Source organism: Ipomoea nil, unplaced genomic scaffold, assembly GCF_001879475.1.
Source record: "Ipomoea nil cultivar Tokyo-kokei standard unplaced genomic scaffold, Asagao_1.1 scaffold2827, whole genome shotgun sequence".
Lineage (NCBI taxonomy): Eukaryota > Viridiplantae > Streptophyta > Magnoliopsida > Solanales > Convolvulaceae > Ipomoea > Ipomoea nil.
Window position 1 is genome coordinate 1,177,222 of NW_017619255.1, and position 24,593 is coordinate 1,201,814.

A 24,593-nucleotide genomic window follows, 5' to 3' on the forward strand; every position below is an offset into this window, starting at 1 on the left:
CTGAATTCTGGATTGAAATTGTATTTGGGTTCGTTGGAATTGTGATTTCGGAATGTATTTTAAGCTAAATTAATTCTGACTGATATAATCACCATGTGTAGAGACGGTAGAGTGGTTTTGTGGCTGTTGTGCAGGTAGTAGGGTGTGGGTTTGACTCCAACAACTAGCATATTGTGTGTGTTTGTTTTATATCATATGCCTTATAAAAATGGTTTGTTTGTTTAAAGTGAGATTTGAATTCTTAACCTCTTGTTTATTAACTTTAAGTTCTTTCCACTTAAGCCATTTCAATCCTTTTGAAATTACTTTGGTTTAATAAACCATTCTATGATGTCTAAAGAGTTATGTACTAAGAAAATTATTATTTTGAGAATGGTTTATACCTTGCATATTTCTTAGTTTGATAAACTTATTACCTATTTTGGAAATATGAACTTTGCTATGTGATTTTAAGCAAATGATTTTTGCTACATCGGGCTATTTGATTATAAGAACTATTTTGATTATTTGATCAAACTCATGAGGCAACCTACATTTTGTTGTTTGTTTTGTTTGGCTTGGAACGTTCCTAATTGCTCATTCCGAATCGTCGAGCTTGACTCATTCCGAATCGTCGAGTCTTTCGAATTATTTGTTGGAACGTTCCATCCGGCTCATTCTGAATCGTCGAGCCTGACTCATTCCGAATCGTCGAGTCTTTTTGGACCATTATACCGATAATGGCATGTGCCACATAATATAATGGTGGTTGTAGGTTGCCAATGAGTTATATGTAAAGGAATAATTGGTGCTTTTGAAAGTACTGTATTATGAAATAATATTGATGCCCATGTAGCTAAAGTTTCTCGTTTTGGGAATTTGTGTATAGTATGATGGAAGTATGTTATGATTTTGATATAATTTAAGGATTGAGTTTTGCATCTAGTTGTTACTCTAAAGCTTTTTGTATTATTTTGCGGCTACTTGATCCGGGGTTGAGAGGAGTATCACTTACTGGGCATTAGCTCATTATTTGTATTTTTCTCATGTTTCAGAGTAGTTAAGGACATGTGAATAGCACGAGCACAAGTGGTGGGGTCTCGAAGGTGACTTTTGAAACTTGGAGACTTAGTCCTAGTTTTGGAGCTTATCATGGATTTTTGTTTATTTAGACTTTTCCTTTGACCCTTTGTATTTTTGGTAGACCATTGTGCTTGGTTTTGGTGCTTGTGATGCATTTTGGACATACTACTCTTAATTATAAATATCTAATAGTGGATTTGATGAGTTTTTGGGAAGAACAAGTCGATTATATTTTGTAATTTTGGGTTGTGGAATTATTGTATATTCAAGAGTTATTATGAAGATTCTGAGAGGTATGTATGGTTAGGCTTCGTATTGTTACAGGTCTTCACGTAACGATACGGCCGTGTCATGTCCTAAAAGTGGGGCGTGACAGTAATAGAGTTAATAGTATTAAAAAAATGATGTCCTAACCAGTTGAGCATATAACCATTAATGTGCAATCCAATTATCAGCTTAAGTTTTTAATTGAGATAGAGCAGTTGCTTCAATTTGGTATCAGAGCCAGACCATAGGACATGGGTTCGAACACATACCATTAACGTGCATTCGATGAAGGTTGATAACTTCAATTATGTTTGTTTGCTTGCTTCTTTTTTTTTTTTTTGTTTTTGTTTTTCATTTTTTTTATTTTGTTATAAGAGTCAATATTATATATATTTTTAGACACCAAAAGTTATTGCCGTTATGATTTTTGTTATCTATTTTAGAATTTTTTGTACTTTTGGTTCCACGAGTATTGTGACATTAACAATGTGAATCCACAACTTTTAACACTTGCATAATTGGTCTATGAGTATCAATTTTTTAGTAATGATTGTGCCTTACTCCTTGCTTCTTTTAACCGAGTTCAAAATCGAGTAACTAGTCTTCAATTTGTTTTTGTGCCGTACTCCTTGCTTCCTTGAACCCCCTCCACTTGAGCATGGTTGAACTCGGCAAATTATTGTATGAACTATGGTTCACACAGTGCTGTGTGGGCCATAATAAAAAGTACATTTTTTTTTATATACTGAAAGTACATTATTCGTGTAATGAATGTACACTATACAAAATAATGTACATTTAATATTCAAATAATGTATTTTTCATGAATGCAATATACATTTTTAATATGCTAAAAATATATTATTTGTATATTGAATATACATTATTTGATAGTATATATGATTCACACAATAATAATGGTTTGAACTCTTCTTGGGCCACATCCAATAGATCCCTTAAACAGAATATCGAATATTTGAGTATAAATATTAAATATTTGAGTTCTTTTTCTTTTTAAGTACATTTTTTTTCCAATGGTATCATATAACCAAGAATACCACCTAGTGTTCAAAACTTTTTATGGCGCTGTTTGCATGGTGTCATTCCTACAATGGTGGCGTTGAGGAGTCGAGGTATTGAAGCTGATATGTCTTGCCCGTTGTGTAGGCAGTCCAATGAATCACTTATGCATCTGTTCTGCGAATGTGGGCTCGTGATTCCTTTGTGGCAGGATATAATGCAGTGCAATTTGCCAGGTACTATTACAGACTTTGCGGCTTGGATGGCTGGTAATATTGCACTCTCTGATAATGCCTCCAACCTTAATTGTATTGCTCTATGGTGGTGTATATGGCGGAGTCGCAATGAGATTGTTTGGAACAATAAATCTTGGCAACCAGCACACATCAAGTTGGAAGTAGCACGTCTTGTACATGAATGGCAGGAGAGAATGGAAGCTTTGAAAGGTGGTGGCGCAAGGCTGGAAAATACTTCTGCATCAAACACGGTGTCGGCTGATATGTTTATGCTATATGTCGATGCAGCGGTTTTTACAGCCACACATGAAGCTAGCTACGGTGTGGTGATTACACAAGCAAATGGTAACTTTGTCGCAGCGAAGAATGGCCAGGTACAATGCATGGATGATGTTCATTTAGCTGAGGCCATAGCTATCAAGGAAGCTCTCTCTTGGGCTAAGGAGAGAGGTATTTTAAAAGCTAGAGTACACTCTGATTGCCAGATGATATGTAAGTTGCTCAATGGCTCTTTACCAGACTATACCTACGCCGGCTGTATCCTAAGTGAATGCCGAGATCTTCAACGACACTTTGATATAGTGTCTATTCAGTATGTTTCGAGATCAGTGAATATGGCGGCTCATGCTTTGGCTAGAGCGGCACGTTCGCAACCTGATCCTATGATTTGGTCTATTTCTTTACCGCGTTGTATTGAACATTTGTTTTAATGAATTTGAGTTATGTGGTTTTCAAAAAAAAAAAAAATATATAACCAAGAATAATTAGAATATTTATAACATCAAATATTTTTTCAGTAAATTAGATTTTTTTTAAAAAAGGAAAAGATATTGGATTTTGGAGGGTTGAAAAAGTGAGGTATTTGGCTAATATTTATAGCAACTGCCATCCAAAATTGTTTGAATGATTAACGATGATGTCCTAACTGATGAAATACCTAACACATTTTCCCTCTCTTCCAACCGTATTGGCCTTAAATATTCATCCTTTTCCTGTTTGTACCTTCTGTTCTGCCTCCAGCATCAACAACAGCCTCGAACACTTGTATTGCAATCCACCTACCAACCTTGGGTCGCTTCACATTTCTCCCTGGGAATGAATTGAACCCTTATTTCTTGTTTCTCAATTTTCTTGCTGGAAAAAAAGAGGGAGGGAGGAACGAACAAATGCTCAACAACTGCTGGAAGATCTGAGACTCTCAAGATCTTCTTTCTTGTTTCTTTATTACAAACAAATATTGGGTTTTCAATCTTCAATAATGATGGGGTGGAGATACAAAGCTGGTCTCTTCCTTATTGCTGCGGTTGTTATCATTTGGGTCACCTCTGCTGAAGTCACCCAGGTCAAAACTCTTTCTTTAATTCCCAAAAAAACTTTTCTTTTTCTATTCTTGGTGCTTAATTTGGTTTGTTTTTTGTTTCAAGATTCTCTTTTTGTGTTTGTGAAAGGGGTTGTTTACAAAATTAATACTTGATATGTATAGGGTTGCCAATGAAAATGAAATTATGATTTGAATTTATTGCCAGGAATGATGAATCATAAAGGAATATTTATAGAACCATAAAGGAATATTGTCAAGTTATGGGACATCAGTTTGACAAGATTTTGTGCAAAACTAGCTAGCTAGCAAACATTATTTATTAATTTGGAACCCCACACATTGAAAATATTGTGCTAGACGGATAGATAGTGATGGATGAAAGGTTTTTATTGTGCAGGACATTTTCACGGACTACAAGCAACCGTTTGCAGTGACATATCTTGGAGCTTCTTTACTCGTAATTTATCTCCCGGTAGCATTTCTTAAGGATTCGATACGCAGTTGTCTTGAGAGACAGCCTAACAAAAGTAATAAAAGCACTGGAAACAACGATGAATCATGCATTGGCTTTAGCCCTACAAAAGTCTTTGAGATTGAAATTCAAGCCTTGAATAGAAAAGACAGTGATGCAAATATTATAGGTGAGGAAGGACTGCCATTGATTAGAAATGGCACGGGTGATGCTAATCAGATTAATCAGAATAAACAGGTTTCAACCAGAGAAATCGCTCAATATGGATTTTTTATTGCCCCTATCTGGTTTGTTACAGAGGTATGCTTCTAACTTACCTCTTTCTTCAACATCAGCATTTGTTCGAGTATTTTTGTGTAAAAAGAAGCTGGAATATCTCCTTATCCCGACAACTTTTGATTCTTTTGCAGTACTTTTCAAATGCTGCACTTTCCTATACCAGTGTGGCAAGTACAACTGTCTTATCTGCTACTTCGGGATTATTCACTCTTCTTTTTGGTGTACTTTTGGGACAAGACACCGTAAATGTGACTAAGGTAGTTGCGGTGTTAGTTAGCTTCGCTGGTGTTATTATGACCACTTTAGGGAAAACTTGGGCAGCTGATGAACCTGAGTTAAATTCTTCGTTGTACGTCTTTAATTTATTCTGCTCATATAACTTCTGCAATTTGGTTTACATACTATGTGGTTATGATTAATGAACTCCATTTTGGTTGTTTTAAAGAGATGGGGAGCGCTCTCTTATTGGGGATTGTTTTGGCCTTTTATCTGCAACAACATATGGGCTGTTTACAGGTGATCTTCTATAATCCTTAGATACATTACGTGTATGTAAGCGAACAGCTTTGATCATTATTACGCCCAATCCATGATGCAGTACTTCTTAAAAAGTTTGCCGGTGAAGAAGGAGAAAGGGTTGATATGCAAAAGTTGTTTGGGTACATGGGATTATTTTCCCTCGTGGCTATGTGGTGGCTTGGTAAGACCTTTAAATCTAAAACCGCCTGCTTTGATGATCTAAATGAACCTTAGCTTCAATTTCAAAGTTAATGCTTACAGGATAACTTTTATTTCAGTATGGCCATTGACAGCCGTGGGCATCGAACCCAAGTTTACGATTCCTCATTCTGCTAAAACTGATGAAATTGTCCTCGCCAATGGACTTGTTGGAAGTGTTATCTCTGACTACTTTTGGTACTGATATCATATCTGTGTCAACGCAAGTTTCTTTTTTACTTGGTATCACTGAACCTCAATGGACCGACCTGCGTTTCTTTCCTTCAGGGCGTTATGCGTCGTTTGGACAACTCCAGTGGTAGCCACCTTGGGGATGTCTCTTACAATTCCACTCGCAATGGTAGCTGACATGGTAATTCATGGGCGCCATTATTCCACGGTTTATATTCTCGGTTCTGTCCAGGTAAACTTCAAGAATGTGAAAAGATTGCATTTTTTTTTCTTTTTACCACATTCCATTTGCATTAGAGAGTGTATGGATCAATGGGCATTCGATAGTTGATACACTCAATTTTGTTCTCATTTGTCTAAACTTCTGGTTGATAGAGCAAGAATTATGCTAAAAGGTTTCGTTTTTGTTGGATGAATTGCAGGTATTTGTTGGGTTTGTAATAGCTAACGTTTCAGAACGAATCACAAAAATTTTGTGATTATAACATTCTTGATGCAAAGTTCCTGATTTTTTGAAGAGGATACAACAAAACAGTTTCAAGTATTCACTCACAGAAGTTATATAAGTTTCTTTTGCTTAATTGTATTTAGTTTGAGTAGAGCTAAGCTAAGATTGTTCCTAGAACCATGGCTTAAGGTAACCTTGTCCTAAAATGCCAAAAAAGTGTCTATACACACCTTTTTTTTTTCTTTCCTAATGATATGATAATCTGGAAATATGTAAATAGAAAGTTGAAATTCTGTTTGTATGTATAGCACTGAAGTTCCTTTTTATACTAGTCGTTTTACACTATATTTGCAATTTTGTACACCACATCTATACTGTTACAAGTATTCACACAGTAAAATTTCTTCACTCTGTTAATTCTTACCTCAGAAGTCATCTCCAGGATGTCTGTAATGGATCAATCTTGGATTATTGGTTGCGGTGTCCACATAAGGTTCAAGTGTAGCTTCCCAGACTCCGCTCCATCAAGCTCGAAGGTATCTGTAAATTCGCCTTCTTGTATAACTCGAGTGAGTGTCATTATGCATCGCCCGATTTTATCCTGAAATCCACATCCAATAAGTAAATATGCTAGCTAGTATTAGGGATGGCAATGTGCCCCGTCCCCGTTGGGGATCCCCGCCCCCGTTGAGGACGGGGAAAAAATTCGGGGATCAGGGACGGGGATGGGGAGTTTGTGAAATTCCCCGGCGGGGACGGGGACGGGGACGGGGATACCCCTCCCTGCCCCGCCCCATCCCCGAATAAAATATATATAGTTTTAGGAATTAGAAATTAGATATAGATTATTAGAATTTCTTTTTATCTGTGGCTAATACAGTGTACTGTTGATTTAAACATAATTAGTTAATTACATAAAACATGTTGTATACTATGTATATTGAATATTACATAGAATATAATGTATGTAATTAAACATAATTGTATAAAGCATTGTGTACTGTGTATATATATTGAATATTATATAGAATATATGTATTTAAATTCTGAACATAATTACATAAGCATTGCTATACTAATACTGTATATATATTCAAATATATTATATATTATTGAATATTGAATGTTGAATTTTTCTTTTATAGATTTCAATTTTTTTTTTTTAAACTGTACTATGAGTTAATCGGGGATGGGAATTCCCCGTCCCCGCCAAATTCCCCGTGGGGACGGGGACGGAGAATTTTTTCAAATCCCCGTCCCCGTCCCGCCCCATTGCCATCCCTAGCTAGTATTCTTACGAACCCGTGACCTGGCTCTGATACCAGATCAAGCGCTTACTACCATGACTCTGATATCACTTGTTAGGATCAAACACTTACCACTATACCAAAAGCTACTGCTAATAGCAAAGGCGCAACTTTATTTCCTGATAGACCGCCATCACGTTTTTCAAGACACTGGGTGGCCCTAAGTCTTTTACTGGGCTCCGCCCAACAATGCCCCAGCCACTGGGTGAGTGCTAGACTTGGCATTTACCGGCCTCCGCCCAACACTTACCAGTCAAGGCAGAAGAATCAATGGATGGAAAATGCTTACCTTTCCACATATGTCATGGTCCCAAACTTCCAATATTAGCAGTTCATGCAGTCCATCCTCAACAACAAAGTCAAATGTTTGGTTCCAAACTGGATTCAATAAGTTGGTCATAACCTGAGATTCAAGAAGATGAGAAAATTCAAATCAGAAACAACACGAAAGGAGTGTGCTTCGAAGAATCAGAAGCTGCTTACTCTAGTTTTCTCCCTCTGCTCCGACTTCTTCAGTATCAGTACCACATATGGATCGCATTTTCCAGACAAGTCGGTGGCTGGTAAGTCCTCGGCTGATATTACTGTCACGGAGAGAACCCCTCGGAAGAGGAGATTGCGTGTCTTCTGCGTGGCAGGTTTTGCCCCATGCTGAAGAGCCTTCTCCAAGTCAGTCAGCCTGAAGTCAGGGTCGACGGATTTCATAAATATGTTCTGTGTGCCAAAAGGACAGTATAGCAGCTCCAACTGAATCTGCAATTCATGTTACTATAAAAAGTTATTCAGATTCTGGGAAGAAACATCAAACACATTCTTCGATTAGCAGTTAAAGAAAAAAGTGCAAACTAAAATTCTCACCTGGCCTCTGTTCTTCGTGTCCCTTTGAATTTCCAAATCTTTCACCAGTGCCAACCACACACTCTTCACTTTTCCGGGCTCGAGGTCTTTTAACTGCACTTGACCACATCCAATAAGTTCAGAAGCTTGAATGCCTTCGTCGTCATATACTTTTACAGTCAAGTGTTGAGTCGATGCATCTTCAACTTCAAACTCAAAATTCTCGTTCCAGATCGGGTTTAGAGTGTTGTTCTTGATCCAAAAATAACAGCAAAAAACGCTAGGATAAGCGGGGTTATTGGAATTGGGGAATATAAGTATGAGCACCCGAATCTTACAAGAACTTTGCTTTTCTTAATCCTCTCGCGCTGTGGACGAATGAATACCTCAGCAAACGGATCAGATTTCCCGACCAAGTCTTTATTTGTTAGCTCTTTACCTTGGATGAGCTTCACTTCTAATGTTCCAACAGGCTTTAACTGCAAATCACTATAAAGACACACCAGAAATCACCACTAAATCTTCATTCTTTAAAATTTTAAGTTCGAGTTAACATAGGTTTAGAAAGAAGTTCTTGGCACACCTGTAATCTCCTGGTAATATGGGAATGATTTTGCGAACTGGCCACATGATAGAATCTTCAATCGCGTCCAGTATGGTACTCTACACGAAGGCAAATAAACGTAATCAATGAAGAAATCACATTATTGCCTTGGTCTAGTAAGTATCAACATTCATCATTGTCAAAGAGATCTCAAACCTAACCTTAAGAGCATCTAGTACTCCAGGAATGGTTGAGATATCGCCACAAACTTTGAGAGTGAAATCGAGCTTTTCCTGCAGGAATAGAATCGAGGCATGATTTCTGATAAAAACAACAAAAACTCGGGGGAAGAATGGGGGGGCACATTACCTTATTTCTTAAGGAGTAACAAATAGCTCCGAAACATGGGAACTCTTCAACTAACGGTTTGAATATTATCCTGAAAACACCAGTAAATCCAATGTCTTTAACCTGCAAATTCTCCAAGACATGAAAAATGAATCGATTTACTGATCAAGACTTCAAACACAGTGACTAATCCCCTCGCTGACAATGTCAATATGGTATAGTGAGATGCGAAGAAATACCCAAATACCTCTATTGGCAGTGACACTCCAACTAAAGTAGTTACATCAAGTACAATGTGTGGATTTCCATCCCACTGCAACTCCAACTCCATAATAATTTCTTCAGGATCACCTTCGATAATCGAAACTCCTGAAATGCAGGTGACACATTATATATGTTAGCAAACTGAATAATCAGATCATCAGATCAAAGCCCCCTTCTCAATTATCCTGTAAGATCAACAAGCAATATTTCCCCCGAACGAGCCTACCAAAACTCGACTGGATTATATATCAATGCAGTATGTAAAAAAAATAAAAAGGCAATGAATTTACCTGTGAACTGTGGAGCCACAGTACCTAATGTGAGCTTTGAAAACTTCAAATCATCTATAATAGGGGATCTATATTTCTCAAGGGTTGGCTCAACTTTTCCCCTAATAACTTCTGATGCTGCCTAAATATTATCAAACAAATATCAAGTTTTTGAGTGAAATTAGAAAATAATTAAGAAGAATGAATCAAATTTAACTATCAAAGAATTACAGTATACAGATCAGAAGTCACAGTTACCTCGTTAATGTATGGCCATAATTTCTTAAGATGATGATTAAGCCATTTTAACTGTAATTAACCAAAAAGGAGTAAAAGTTGAATAACCCAATAAATAAATAGTAATAGTGATCAAAGTGTAATTATATACAAGAAATTCAACTCAACTTTTGTCTTTGTGAGAAGACAACCCAAGGAGGGTATGCTTCAGCTGGAAGGATTTTTCTTGAATCTTCAACTGTCATTCTTGCAAATGCTGCAACTATTGTTGCCTGCCATATTTAGTTCAGAAAAAATAATAATAATCTAAAAAAATTCATTAGTTACCTTTTTTAGGTACAGAATTTCATAACACAAAATACAAAAATTCACAACATAAAACATACACATGCACCAGGTCCACAGTGTACTGTGAACTCTGGTACATATGGTACAAGGATTGACATAGTTACATACCAACTCAATGCGTTTTATGGACCTCATATTTTGAAATCTTGCAAAACAGGCTATCATTCCAACGCCCAATGCAGCTCCAACCAAGAACCAGACTATGAAACCCATCGCTTTGGTAATATTTTCCCCTTCAAAACTACCCCAAAAATATGTATACTTTGTGACAATTCTAATGAAAATTTTGCTTGGGGTGTTGGGTGGAGGAGATCAGAGGAGCTGAACATTTATTGAAGAGATCAATCCAATGCTTAATCAATTGATTAATTGAGATATATTCTTTAATTTCTGCATGCCCTTAAGCTTAGCTTGTTCGGGAAAAGCAAGATATCTATTCTTTTCTTGGTCCATGGGTATTTGGTTCTATACTCTATAGTCAACCAAATGCACATAAAAATATTTTCAAAAAAAAAAAAATGCACATAAAAATTAAAGGTTGTCAATTGATCATGGTAGTTGAAGACACTACTACAAAAAATAGATACTATCACCATTTTTTCTTTTTACACATATACGGTGATTTATTAAGTGACGACGTGACGTATAGGTGACCACGTAGTAAATAAATATTATATATGACAGTTGTTTAGGACAGCCGTATATTAAATTCTATAGAGGATAAAACAATAGTATATTTATTCGCCTACTTAATTTTAAGAGACCGTATATAATATTTATAATATATACATATATTACATCGGTTTTAAATTAAACCAACGTATATACATCTATTTGAAAAAATACATAATATAGTATATACCATGATTGTTAGTATAACCACGGTACATACATCTGTTTGAAAAAAAAAATAAAAAATTATAATAAATTATATACGACCGTTAGCCGATACAACCGTCGTGTATACATCAATATTTTTTTAAAAATCTAATGTAATATATATGGCGGTGAAGTGTTTAAAAAATAAAATATATATAAAAACAATATAGTATATATGGTGGTTATCCATATAACCGTCGTATATACATTATTATTATTATTATTATTATTATTATATATATATATATATATATATATATATATATATATATACACACACACACACACACGAAGGTTATCAGTATAATCGACGTATATACATTAATATTTAATTTAAAAAATAAAAAAATTAATTGCAGTATTTACGGCAGTTAACTATATAACTACTGTATATACATCTATTTAAAAAAATCTAAAAATAATATAGTATGTACAACTACAACGGTTGAATACAATAACCACCGTAAATAATACTTTATACGGCAGTAAATTAAAAATCAATGTATACTAGGTGACGTAGTATTATATTTCTATAGTAGTGAGAAAGTAATACCAACATACCGTATATGGCATGTATGTTGTGTTATGTAACACACCATAGTGTTATAACTTGTTAACACTACAAGATTGTCGAGTTTCAAGTCTTGGGAAGATGTTTGTGTCTCGTTGACTCTGTCCGAAATGAGACATAACCCGTTATATGCATATTTCATTTGCATTGGACAGTTTTATGCGCTTTTGGACTTGGAGCATAAAAACAAGCAACAACCATTTTCATGTACACATTCTTTCAAGCATGTCTGAAAGCCGTAGTTGCATGTTTCACATACCATAAAAACATGCTACAAGCTGAGGATCATCAATCCCACACAACTGAAAGCCCTATGGAAGGCAAAATCCACAACGCTATGGCCGGAGATTGACCATGTGCAGACGAAGTTTGCACTTCGTCGCCGATAATCGGAGATGATCGGCGACGACAAAGGGGATGGGTGAGGTTGTTTTTTTTTTTTTTTTTTTAAGAAAAATTAATATTAAAATTAATAAAATAAAATAATTTATTAAATGTTAACTACGTTAGCAATTAATCTGAATAACCCGTCACTTTTGACCCAATTGCAAGATAATGACTTATTCAGGGGGTTAATTACATATATGTTTAGTTGGATGATCTAATTGTATTTTTGTATGCAGTTGAATAAATAATTTGACCCTTATTCCATATTACCAAAGGACATTTTGTCATTGATGACATCGACTCCGATCCTAAAGCCCATTTCATTAAAAAATCGACTTCATTGTTGATCTCCATGAATTTTCCTGCCATGGAATCACCTCAAAGAAAAAAAAAAATAGTACGTACTCCATGTGTTCTTCTGTTCTCATACTTAAAAACATGTAAAAAGATAACGACAAGAAGTTCAAGCTACTCCCTAGGAGATAACGGCGAGGTGGTCTCTGGACCCATAAAGATCGTGATTTTACTCCTGCACTTTGGGGCAACACTCTTTCACAAAACATGTTTTGATCGCATTAGAATTTGGAAGTGCGATACTTCATGATGGATATATTACGAGCAGAGCATACCGACCCGCGGAGGTAGAGCAAGATCCGGGGTCCTGACCCGTGGGGCCTTGGCCCATAGGACCTCGGCCTATGGGACCCCGGTGTCTATGGGACCTCGGTCCATAGAACCTCGGCCGGAGCGGGTGTCGACCCGGAGGGGTCGGCCATCAACGGGCCGACCTGGAAGCGGTCAAGAAGACGTGGTCAACGCGGAGCTAACCGCCCCCGCCTTAGGGGGTGGCGGTTAGGGGTGGGGATGTATAAAATCCTCCAATGGATGAATTTTCCTCACCTATAAATACCCCTCTTCACCACTGAAGAAGGTGTTGGTTTTTCACTCAATCTTAATCTTCAAAAGCTTTGTCTACGAATATCTTCCAAAAAGCTTTCAAAACCAGTGTGTTGTTGTGAAGTCTTCTCAAGGAGATTATCCAAACTTCAAACCTTCACAACACAAGGAAATCTTGCCACATATATTTGAAGATTCAAGCAACATCAAGTCAAGATTTCACAAATTGGAGAACATCATCAATTCTTTCCAACCCTTAACTCTGAAGAAGAAGTTGATAGAAACGGAGTAAACTCGAGGAGTTGAAAAACCTACACAAGTAGCTGTCCGGCTTAGTGATCAAGGAAGCTAGCTTGTTTAGTTTGTACTAGGAGTGGTGGTGCAAACCCTTCCACAAGTTGTGAAGAAGAGTGGAGTAGGCTTCGTTAATAGCCGAACCAGTACTATAAAAATCCTTCTCTCACTCTCTCTCTCTTTACTTTCAGTTATTTACTCTTACTGCATTGCATGCATACTGACCAAACCGTAACTTTCCATATCAAAAGCGTGCAAAGAATACATTAAAACGAATTCACATTTTTCCGCTGTGCATTTTTACCCAAAAGTTATTTTCAAAAGAAAAATCGGATAGAGTCTACTCACCCCCTCTAAGCTCTCGTTATACCCTATCGGGACCAACAATTTTCCTCTCTTATTAACTACCTATTGATCTCCTTCAGAATGGCACAGCTATATCATTGGGTTTGCTTCTTATTTATTTGCTTATTACTGAGTGTAGCAAGCAAGACAGAAGCCGCCATAAACGTTACTTTAACCGTTATTGTGGAATCTGCAATATCTAAAGGAGCAGGTAATATTTAACAGTGTGTTATTTTAAAGCTAATTATTATTATTATTATTATTATTATTATTATTATTATTATTATTATTATTATTATAATTATTATAATTATTATAATTATTATAATTACTATTACTATTACTATTACTATTACTATTACTATCACTATTACTATTGCTATTGCTATTGCTATTGCTATTGCTACTACTACTACTACTATTTCACCCGTGCGATGCGCGGCAATGTTATTATGGTGCAAGATATAATATTTTTATAGGTTGAACATATAGTAAATAAAATGTTGAACATATAGTAAATAAATAAAATATAATTGATTCGTCTATGGCAATTAAGAGAATTACACATCAATAAAAATTTATTTGTAAACTACATTTTGGGTATTGTTTAAAAGACCTCTAAGTACTAAGTGGCTTGTGATCCATTGGTACCTGGTTGCTCTTCTAAGTGGGTGGTGATATGTTTGAACCTCACTTGAGGTAAGTGGTATGTATATAGGGCATCCCCTTCCTTATAATTAAAAAAAAAAAAAAAAAAAAAAAAACAAACCTTTAGGTTCAATACAAAATCGATTTTTTAAGTAACAAACATGTGCGATGCACAGAATAAATATTTGAAATATTAAAATTATGTTATATTATTAAAAATATTAACGCTATTAAATTTCGAACATGAGATTAATTATTTTATAATTTTTTCTAATTAAAATAAAAATTGATATTTAAACTCTGTAATTATTAAAAAGAGTTAATGTCATATATGACCATTTGAGGTAATTTGTGGTCATCCAAGTATAGTGATTTTACCATGTTTAGTTTCAAATTTTAAAATTGACGATCAGTGGGTTTTCAACTTTCAAATTGTATTGCTAATACACATCTTTAGAAAAATATATAATAAATTTAATGCAAAATATAAAGTACAAAATGTTTAAAAAACAATATTAAATTTACCAAAGTCATAAACATGAGTAGACAAAAACACTACAATAAACTCTCATTGTTCCTTACAAAATAACCCATTAACACTAAAATAATAACAATATGCCAACATTCTCTAAAAAAAAAAAAAAAAGAAGAAGCATATATATATTAATAACTGTATTGTATGAATTCATATTACTATCTAAATTGTTAAAATAATAAAATAAATTTTTAAAATTAAATTATTTAAATAAGAAACTATATTATTTTTATGGGAGCATATATACATTTTTTCATACACCTAAACTCTCATTAAATAATTTAATTTTCATGAGAACAAAAACTGTTAACTCTTTTATATTTAAAAATATAATGATATAATTTGAAAAAATTGAACCTTTAATTTTTAAAAAGTTCCTCGTATTAAATCTGTTAAACATACAAAATTTTAACCTTTTATTTTTTAAAAAATAGACCTCTAAATTTTTTTTTTAATACACCTAAAAATAGACCTCTAAATTTTAACGTATAAATAAATATATATATTTTTTTAAAAAAAACAATCAGCACATCTTTTCCATTACAACATTAATTTTTTTTAATACATTACAAAATAGGGCACACTAAAATTATTACTCTTTTTAGTACCCAAGCATAGCAACATTGCTAATAAAACCACACCTAAAGCATCTTCGACCAACTTTCATTTTCAACTTTAGTAGCACCACTCATTGACATCTTAACTCTCTCCCATTCTCTCTATACATATGACATATCATCTCTTAGTTGTTGAGTAATACAACTCAAATCTTGTGATTCATTTAGTGTTGCCCCATAGTCAATGTCCGGGATTTCTTGAACTTGAACATTCATAACCAAAAATATCAAAAATTCACAACCATTTTTCCGGGATATTAAAAGATTCATATAAATTAACCACATACTCAAATAATTTTTTATCAAGAATTGTAATCTAACCTTCCACGGTTGACAATCAAAAAATTTATGTCCACTATCACGACCTATACATAACGGAGATTTCAACCCACATTTGCAATACAAAAGTGAGCTCATATTGCAAGTTAAAATTACGCATAGTAAAATTGGATGAAGATGAAGAAAACGATTTAGAATTTGACGAAGACATTATTGTAGAATTCACCAAAGTCCTTCCTTAATAGAGAAAACGATCACAATCTCTGCATCTCTTTTCATAATTTTTCGTGAGCTTCAATGAATACAAAAAAAAAAAAAAAAAAAAAAAAAACCTGTCATTTAAATAATTATTAAAAATTACACAACAAATATAATATTACAAATCAAAACAATTAAAAAAATATATTTTTTTAAAAAAAATAAAATAAAAGTAAATAATAAAAACCCACCCGTTTAACCCAAATTCCCCTCCCCCATTTCTGTCTTCTTCTTCGCTACTCTATCCAATCACCCTCGCTCTCACCAAATATGGAAACCAAACAAATTTCTTACCCCCAAATCTAAATCCAAGCTACGCATGGCTGAAAATACTACAAAAATGCCTTCAATTCCGTCATTTCAAAATCTTAAACACAAAACACAACTGATTCAAAGAATTACACGATAAACAGATCGACCGACAAATATGGTCTTCAATAGCAACGCATGCAATATCCTACAGTTTCAGGTAATTATTTCTTTATTTTATTTACAATATATAATAGTAATTTTAACTATTTTCCGGGAAACCTTAATTCATGTCTTCATGTAATTCGTAGATAAATACACACACGGCATATGTGTAAAAATGCAGAACGCTTTGAAGTTGAAAACGTATTCGAAGAGATACCAACAAATAATTCTATGACCTAAAATTTGAAATAGAATATTTAGCTAGAATATTCAATCATTTAATCTGTTTTTTTTTTTTTTTTTTTTTTTTTTTTTTTTTTTTTTTTTTTGCTCTGCATGCATATTTCTTTGAAATTTAATCCGAAAAAGTGACCATGTTAATTTGTTGAAATATGATACTAAATCTGTTTTAGTATTTCCAGATTTCCAGATTCGCTTTAATCCCATGTAATATTTAGTTCTATTATTTTTAATCTAATTATTTTACAATATATGTAAGTTTGTTTAATTTTAAATTGCAAACTGTAATTTTTTTTACAAATATTATTTTTTAAATCATACTAAAGTAGACATACACCGAGTAAATTATAGAAGGGAAAGGAAATCATAACCGTACATAAGCATATATTCATTACCATACAATGCCATTTTGCTTATTCAAATTTACAACTTGTTCTTTTTCAGTATTTGTCTCAATGCAAGCTATTTGAAGGTCAGAGGCTTGAAGCAGGTTCGCTGTTAGGTAATTTCTTTAAACCCAAAAAAAAAAAAAAATTTGTTGTTTTTTAGTTGTATCCATTCAATATTTAACTTAAAGTAATTTTGAAGCAGGTAATTTTGAATTTATAAAAGCAGAGAATAGAGACATTAAATCAAACAACTAATTCAATCTGAATATTGCTTTTCAAAAAATGTTCCTTACCGTCTATCTTAAAAATAGGCTAACATGCTAAATGTTTACCTTAGCTTCTACTTTTTATCATTCTATGTATTTTTAACTCTTTATTTTCAAATCATTTTATGATATACTCGGTCTCATCATCATGTTGATGGTGGGTTGGTGGCAAATAACGGATCAACTGACAACCTTAAGGAAAAAATAATCAATAACACTTTGTTCTCATCATCTGCACTATTTTTCCTGCCCTTTTCATGTCTAGCTCCATTACTTGAAACCTTATGAAGAATTGGAAAGCTTATAGGTTTATGTGGCTAATAATGTGACTGCATTATGTTTCTCTATTTTTCCATCACTGTTTAACTTTAATTTTATTTCTGACTTCTAACTATAGAAAGTATATAGACCTTATTTTAGATTATTCTAACCTGGAACAATATTTAGTCATTATATTTTCATATGTGTGTTCTAATTACAAAATTTGGAGGCTGTAGTCATGCACTATAAATCATTGGAATGCATCCCATTAGAGATCAAAATTTAACATCTCAGTGAGTAAAATTTTTTGTATTGTCTACAAAATATAAAGACAGTGGTTCTTTACCTTATTTACAGGTTTCCTAACAAATCAAGTTGATAAATTAGTGGAAGGAATCTAATAGTATTAAACTTACTGGTGTAAATCAGACTATTGTACTTTATGAATGTCTTTTGTAATATTTGATGTGAATTGACTTTGCAGTTTGCAGGCTCAATGATTCAAGCTTCAACCCAATTTTCTTACATGTAATCAGGAGAAGGATTAAAGGTAACAATGATCAGTTCACTTTATTTGTGTACTTATCCAAATATGACAAAATTCTGAATAATTTGGAGAAGGCTTAATTTTGATTCAAGCTTCAGTCCAATTTTCTTATATATTCTAAATATAAGTTGCAGGCTCAATGACGTAACTGTTAGCACTTGTGTGTCTGCCTGGAAATAGGACCATAATAGCATAAATGCATACATTACTTAAATTTAGATCAATCATTAATTACAATGTGAAAGGGTTAGCCACTGCTACAAATGCAGTTCCAAAAGCATAACCACAACTGCTGCACTTTTGACTTCTTAGGAATGTTGATCCTTTTATAAATGTTTACCAAAAGGTCCATGGACATTTATAAATGTTTACAAATTCATACAAATTGATGCTCTTCATTCTTCAATGAGTAATGTGTCATGAGCATTTATAAAAGAATACACAATAAAAAAAACATAGGATAAGATAATTAGTTAAAACAACCAAGATAAAAAAAACATAGGATGAGAATTGGTCCATCAAATTTTTCTTGGTTGAACCTGGAGATATCTGTTCATTTGGTCCTTTGTCCAACTGAAAATCAAAATGATAATAGAAAACAGACACTAAGGTTAGTGTAAAAATACTTCCATTCTATTTTCTTTCTTTCTTACCGATTTTAGTAACACTATAATCACTATCATTGTTGCACTTACCTTGTATATTGGACGACCAGACCCACTTGACTCCAAAGCTTCATTGAGACAAATAGAACTTTCTGTAAACAGACATGTAAAAAGAGATTAAGTGTAGACATTGTAAATCTAGACAACTCTAAGGTTCATTGTTGGTACTTACATACTAAAGTCAACTATAAAATCAGATAGCAATTCTATTCTTCTAGAATAGACAGATTTTAATACCTCATTTTATTGTCATTTTGCTTGAATTCTATTTTTTTTGCAGCTGCCATTTGTCATCAGCTCACCTCAGTGTATAAGGGTCATCTTTGGAGTTGTTCTCATTTCTGGCCTCAACACACATCTTAATCTTCACGCAAACGTCTTCTTCCTCCTATTGAAAGCTTTCCAAAATCTTCTTTGAAAGCTCAAGAAACACTGGACCTGGACCAGTTCTTTACCTGCAGCCCCGTGGTTATGATGGATGCCTGCTGATTTCTGCCCTTTCCTCCACATATCCACATATATATATAGGAAAGTTGATTTTAAAATTAATATTAGTTTTGAAGATTTCAACAGTCATTTCCCATTTAAATTCATTGTATTCACACATATTGATGGTTTGTAAGTATAGTTTATGTATACGAAGAGCTTTCAAGCAGGCTTTTTAAAGTTTCAAGACAAAAAATTAAAGCGCCTGGGTGGCACAATTATTATAGCTAGATATTAATTGCAGCCTGTATTTATTTATTATAGTAAAAGAAAAAATCAGAAAAAGAAAAAAAAAAAAAAAAAACTCCCAAAACTTTGAGCGGGAAAATGGAGGTGACTTTAATATATAGAATGATGATGATGATGATGATGATGATGATGATGATGATGATGATGATGATGATGATTGATGATGATGATGATGATGATGATGATGATGATGATGATGATGATGATGATGATGATGATGATGATGATATGATGATGATGATGATTGATGATGATGATGATGATGATGATGATGATGATGATGATGATGATGATGATGATGATGATGATGATGATGATGATGATGATGATGATGATGATGATGATGATGATGATGATGATGATGATGATGATGATGATGATGATGATGATGATGATGATGATGATGATGATGATGATGGATGATGATGATGATGATGATGATGATGATGATGATGATGATGATGATGATGATGGATGATGATGATGATGATGATGATGATGATGATGATGATGATTGATGATGATGATGATGATGATGATTGATTGATGATGATGATGATGATGATGATGATGATGATGATGATGATGTTGTTGTTGTTGTTGTTGTTGTTGTTGTTGTTGTTGTTGTTGTTGTTGTTGTTGTTGTTGTTACCAAAGCTAATATTTTTGACATTTTTTTTAGTTTGCACTGATGGTAGTGCACCTGGATATTACTATGACAAAGGACATGGGGAAGGTGTGGCAAATTGGGTGATATTTCTAGAGGGAGGAGGGTGGTGCTTGGATGCTCAAAATTGTAAGAATCGAGTCATGGGAAACTTATGGTCTTCAAAGTACATGTTCCTAGTGCATGAATTGGGAAACCTTTTGAGTGAAAACCCCAATGAAAATCTTGATTTTTATAATTGGAATAGGGTTTACGTTGCTTATTGCGACGGATCATCTTACACCAGTGATGCCAATGAAGTGGATCGGGCTACAAATCTAACCTATAGAGGTGCAAAGGTTTTTTATGCTTTAATGGAGGATTTTAAGGCCAAGGGTATGGGAATGGCGAAAAACGCAATCTTTTCGGGGAATTCAGCTGGAGGAGTGGCCATGATCTTACATTGTGATCATTTTCGAGCTCTACTCCCAAGCACAATCCGAATAAAATACCTTGCAGATTCATCTTATTTTATCGATGATAAAAAATAGGATGGTGATAAATTGTTCCAATTAAGCTATGAGTTTTTGGTCGGTTCAATGGGATCAGCTAAATGGCTACCTCAACAATGCACTTCAAGAATTATCATGAAACCTTCACTTTGTTTCTTCCCACAGAACTCACTACAATATGTCAACACTCCGATTTTCCTGACCACGTCCTCATTCGATCAAACTCAGCTCAAGTATGGCTTGTCCATGTCACATGAAGTTTGCGTGATCAATAACAACTGCACCCTCAATGAGATGAGAAGAGTGAAAGAGCTAAGATTGGACTTTTTAAGCTGATTGCCAAAAACCAAATCACACTCATCAATAGCAATTTGGGTCAACAACTGCATCAGCCATGAATTCACATACTTCTCATGGTATGGATCAGAAAAACTCAAAGTCATTGGCAACAAGACTTATGGAGAGGTATTTGCTGATTGGTATTTCGATCGAAATGCAATTAGTCCAATTCAGATAATAGACAAGTCTGACAAGCCTGTTAATTGTTCTGCATTTGGGCAAAACCCACGAAAACCTTAATTAGAATCTCATGTAACCTTAATTCTACATATAGACTATATATGAGATTCTAATTAAGGCTTTCATGGGCGTTGCCCAAATGCAGAACAATCAACAGGCTTGTCAGACTTGTCTATTATCTGAATTGGACTAATTGCATTTTGATCGAAATACCAATCAACAAATACCTCTCCATAAGTCTTGTTGCCAATGACTTTGAGTTTTTGTGATCCATACCATGAGAAATATGTGAATTCATGGCTGGTGCAGTTGTTGACCCAAATTGCTATTGATGAGTGTGATTTGGTTTTTGGCAATAAACTTAAAAAGTCCAATCTTAGCTCTTTCACTCTTCTAATCTCATTGAGGGTGCAATTGTTATTGATCACGCAAACTTCATGTGACATGGACAAGCCATACTTAAGCTGGGTTTGATCAAATGAGGACATGGTCAGAAAAATCGGAGTATTGACATATTGTAGTGAGTTCTGAGGGAAGAAACAAAGTGAAGGTTTCATTCTTGAAGTGCATTGTTGAGGTATCCATTTAGCTGATCCCACTGAACCGACCAAAAACTCATAGAATTGGAACAGTTTATCACCATCTAATTTTTGGACATCGATAAAATAAGACGAATTTGCAAGGCATTTTACCCGAGTTGTATTTGGGAATAAAGCTCCAAAGCGATCATAATGTAACATCACGGCCACTCCTCCAGCCGAGTTCCCCGCAAAGATTGCGTTTTTCGCCATTCCCATACCCTTGGCCTTAAACTCCTCCATTAAAGCATAAAAAACCTTTGCACCACTATAGGTTAGATTTGTAGCCGGATCGACTTCATTAGCATCACTGGTGTAAGATGATCCGGCGCAATAAGCAACGTGAACCCTATTCCAGTTATAAAAATCTGGATTTTCATTAGGATTTTCACTCAAAAGTTTTCTCAATTCATGCACTGGGGACATGTACTTTGAAGACCCTAAATTTCCCATGGCTCAATACTTACAATTTTGAGCATCCAAACACCACCCTCCTCCCTCTAGAAATATCACCCAATTTTCCATGCCTTCCCCATGTCCCTTGTCATAGTAATATCCAGGTAGGGGTGACACGGTTCGGCCGAAACCGTTATTGTGCTAACCGGAACTGAACTGGAACCGTCCGTACGATTCCGGTTCCGGTTCCGAACCTGTACCTATAAGGTTCAGGTTAAAGGTTCGAGGTGAAAAGGAACCGGAAACGGCGGTTCCCGTTCCAAACCAGAAAAAATTAAAAATTATAACTTATTTTATTTATTTATTTAAAAATAAATCCGGTTAGAACCGGCGGTTCCAACCGGAACTGCCGGATCTGAACCGAAACCTTACTACCGGAACCGGAACCGGAACCTGAACCGCGGTCACCCCTATATCCAGGTGCACTACCGTCAGTGCAAACTAAAAAAAAATGTCAAAAATATTAGCTTTGATAACATAATAATAATAATAATAATAATAATAATAATAATAAGAATAAGAGAAAATTTCATTTTTGGTCCTAATGTTATAAGGGTCATTTCACTTTTAGTTCACCATTATTTGCCTTGCCACATTGCGACCAGTGTTTCACTTTTAGTTCACCGTTAACATTTTCGTCTCATAGCCTTATAATCCAGGGACATTTTAGTCTTTTTATATTTGTCTTCCCCGACACATTTTCCAGCCTTAACCCCAAAGCCGCCGCCATGGATCCCGTCTCACAATAACTCTGCAAGCTCACAATTCCATTAAATGGATGAAAAAGAAAGCATTTTCTCCACCACAAAATACAAATCTCAGTATCTCACCGCCCACTGAACGTCTAAACCTCCAATTTCTTCATTTCATACTTCCGGCAGCGCCCTCACCAACAAATACTCCAAGGGATTATTACGACATCCAATCTTGAATCCCTCGTTGACCCATCGGATTTCAAATCTGCGCTCATCATTTTCTTAGGCAATTACTTCGACAGAGGACCAGACACCGGACAAGTGTTGGATTTCTTGATTTCCAGTGGAGTGCCTTCGACCACTCGAAATGTACTTCGGTTGCCCCATTCCGTTCCAAAAATTTCAAGGTAAATCGAAATTTACAGCGATAAGCAAAGGTCACAGAGTACTTACATCAATTCCAAGTATTTCGGTATCAAAAATTGGTTGTGATCAAAATTGCTCATGTAGAAAATTAATTGGAGTTGATGGGTGCCATCAATTCTAATTTTGATCACAACCAACTATAGCGATAAGCAAACGGAAATGTTAACCGTGAATGAATTAAAAGTGGAACACTTATAATAACAGTAATCATGATAAGATAAATAATGGTGGACTAAAATTGAAATGATCCTTATAACAGTAGGACTAAAAATGAAATTTACTCTAATAATAATTAGCTTAAAATAATACACTGTTAAATATTACCTGCTCCTTTAGATTTGGCAGATTCCACAATGGTTAAAGTAACGTTTATGGCGGCTTCTCTCTTGCTTGGTACACTCAGTAATAAGCAAATAAATAAGAAGCAAACCCACTGATATAGCTGTGCCATTCTGAAGGAGATGGATAGGTAGTTAATAAGAGAGGAAAACTGTATATTGAAGGAGATCTCGCCGGAAAATCCAAGCTCGTTGAAAGGACGAAAGGAGGTTATTTAGGAAAGGAAAGGAAAGGAGATGAGTCTTTCTTTTCTTTATTATGAAAGGGCAGGCAAATGCACTATATATAACTCTATATCCTATCCGCCTAACCATAAATCTTTACAAAATTATAGTTTTAAGAGTTAATTCAATTATTAAAATGATATTGTGGTTTAGTGGCACAAAGTAATTTTTTGTAGTTGAAATTATGGGTTCATGAAGTCCTAGTGGGGTAGTATTGACTCTTTTTAAGTTTATTTTTAGTCTTTATTTTAAACATCCCATTTACTCTTAGTATTATCGTAACATGATCATTTGTCAACAAAATCGTAGTAAGTCTACTTTTAGTCTTAGATTTATGTGCCAGTCCACTTATAGTTTTTTTTTTTCAAAACATTCTATTTAGTCTTAGTATTATTGTGATATGATCACTTTTGGTCCTAAAAGTGGATTATTACCTATAAATCTAGAACTAATAAGGAAATTAACTCTTAATTAAAATATGTAATTAGAATTCTACCATATACGGAGTAGAATATATGGTGCTATATTATTTGAACCAAAGTCATCAAGTCAATCAATAATGCTGAGCAGCACCTCATATGTATACATTTGATCGCATTAATGCTCTCCACATGCAATGTTTCACTTCAATAAGAATAAATATTACAAATTACATTTTACAATCACCCAATCAACAATATTTCACCAAATAATTAGGTTTGCACTATGCTTAAAAAGCCAAACATAAAATCTCATCTCACATCCATGAATTTCCCTTTACAACATTTTTTTATTTCTTTTCTAATTAACACAAAAGGCAATCC

The 24,593-nt window shown here is 34.4% G+C and overlaps 5 protein-coding genes across 7 annotated transcripts; 3 read left to right on the forward strand and 2 right to left on the reverse strand.

Moving 5' to 3' along the window:
- Positions 1-2,440: 2,440 nt before the first annotated feature.
- LOC109159406 lies at positions 2,441-3,295 on the forward strand. Its single transcript, XM_019307519.1, has one exon. The coding sequence runs from the start codon at positions 2,441-2,443 to the stop codon at positions 3,293-3,295; it is 855 nt and encodes a 284-aa protein (XP_019163064.1).
- A 207-nt stretch (positions 3,296-3,502) lies between these two features.
- LOC109159486 (uncharacterized vacuolar membrane protein YML018C-like) lies at positions 3,503-6,359 on the forward strand. Its single transcript, XM_019307588.1, has 8 exons — positions 3,503-3,927; positions 4,304-4,678; positions 4,789-5,006; positions 5,103-5,173; positions 5,256-5,357; positions 5,455-5,572; positions 5,663-5,798; positions 5,989-6,359. Exons 1-8 carry the CDS (start codon positions 3,844-3,846, stop codon positions 6,043-6,045), a joined length of 1,161 nt encoding a protein of 386 aa, XP_019163133.1. The 5' UTR covers positions 3,503-3,843; the 3' UTR covers positions 6,046-6,359.
- On the reverse strand, positions 5,598-23,824 carry LOC109159484 (synaptotagmin-5-like). 3 transcript variants are annotated; one of them, XM_019307586.1, is made up of 14 exons: positions 10,277-10,472; positions 9,988-10,092; positions 9,842-9,892; positions 9,605-9,725; positions 9,298-9,419; positions 9,072-9,173; positions 8,924-8,995; positions 8,742-8,821; positions 8,497-8,647; positions 8,180-8,410; positions 7,805-8,074; positions 7,611-7,724; positions 6,439-6,615; positions 5,598-5,790 (listed from the first exon to the last, which is right to left on the reverse strand). In XM_019307586.1, exons 1-13 carry the CDS (start codon positions 10,379-10,381, stop codon positions 6,472-6,474), a joined length of 1,668 nt encoding a protein of 555 aa, XP_019163131.1. In that variant the 5' UTR covers positions 10,382-10,472; the 3' UTR covers positions 5,598-5,790; positions 6,439-6,471. The 3 variants fall into 3 exon arrangements, with proteins under 3 accessions (XP_019163131.1, XP_019163132.1, XP_019163130.1); XM_019307587.1 differs by lacking the exons at positions 5,598-5,790; positions 10,277-10,472 and adding an exon at positions 23,662-23,824 and having other exon boundaries at positions 6,318-6,615; XM_019307585.1 differs by lacking the exon at positions 5,598-5,790 and having other exon boundaries at positions 6,318-6,615.
- On the forward strand, positions 13,205-21,998 carry LOC109159487 (pectin acetylesterase 8-like). Its single transcript, XM_019307590.1, has 2 exons — positions 13,205-13,752; positions 20,078-21,998. The coding sequence occupies exons 1-2, from the start codon at positions 13,623-13,625 to the stop codon at positions 20,590-20,592; spliced, it is 645 nt and encodes a 214-aa protein (XP_019163135.1). The 5' UTR covers positions 13,205-13,622; the 3' UTR covers positions 20,593-21,998.
- On the reverse strand, positions 21,195-21,893 carry LOC109159408 (pectin acetylesterase 8-like). The gene has a single exon (XM_019307520.1). It carries the CDS (start codon positions 21,891-21,893, stop codon positions 21,195-21,197), a length of 699 nt encoding a protein of 232 aa, XP_019163065.1.
- Positions 23,825-24,593: the final 769 nt, after the last annotated feature.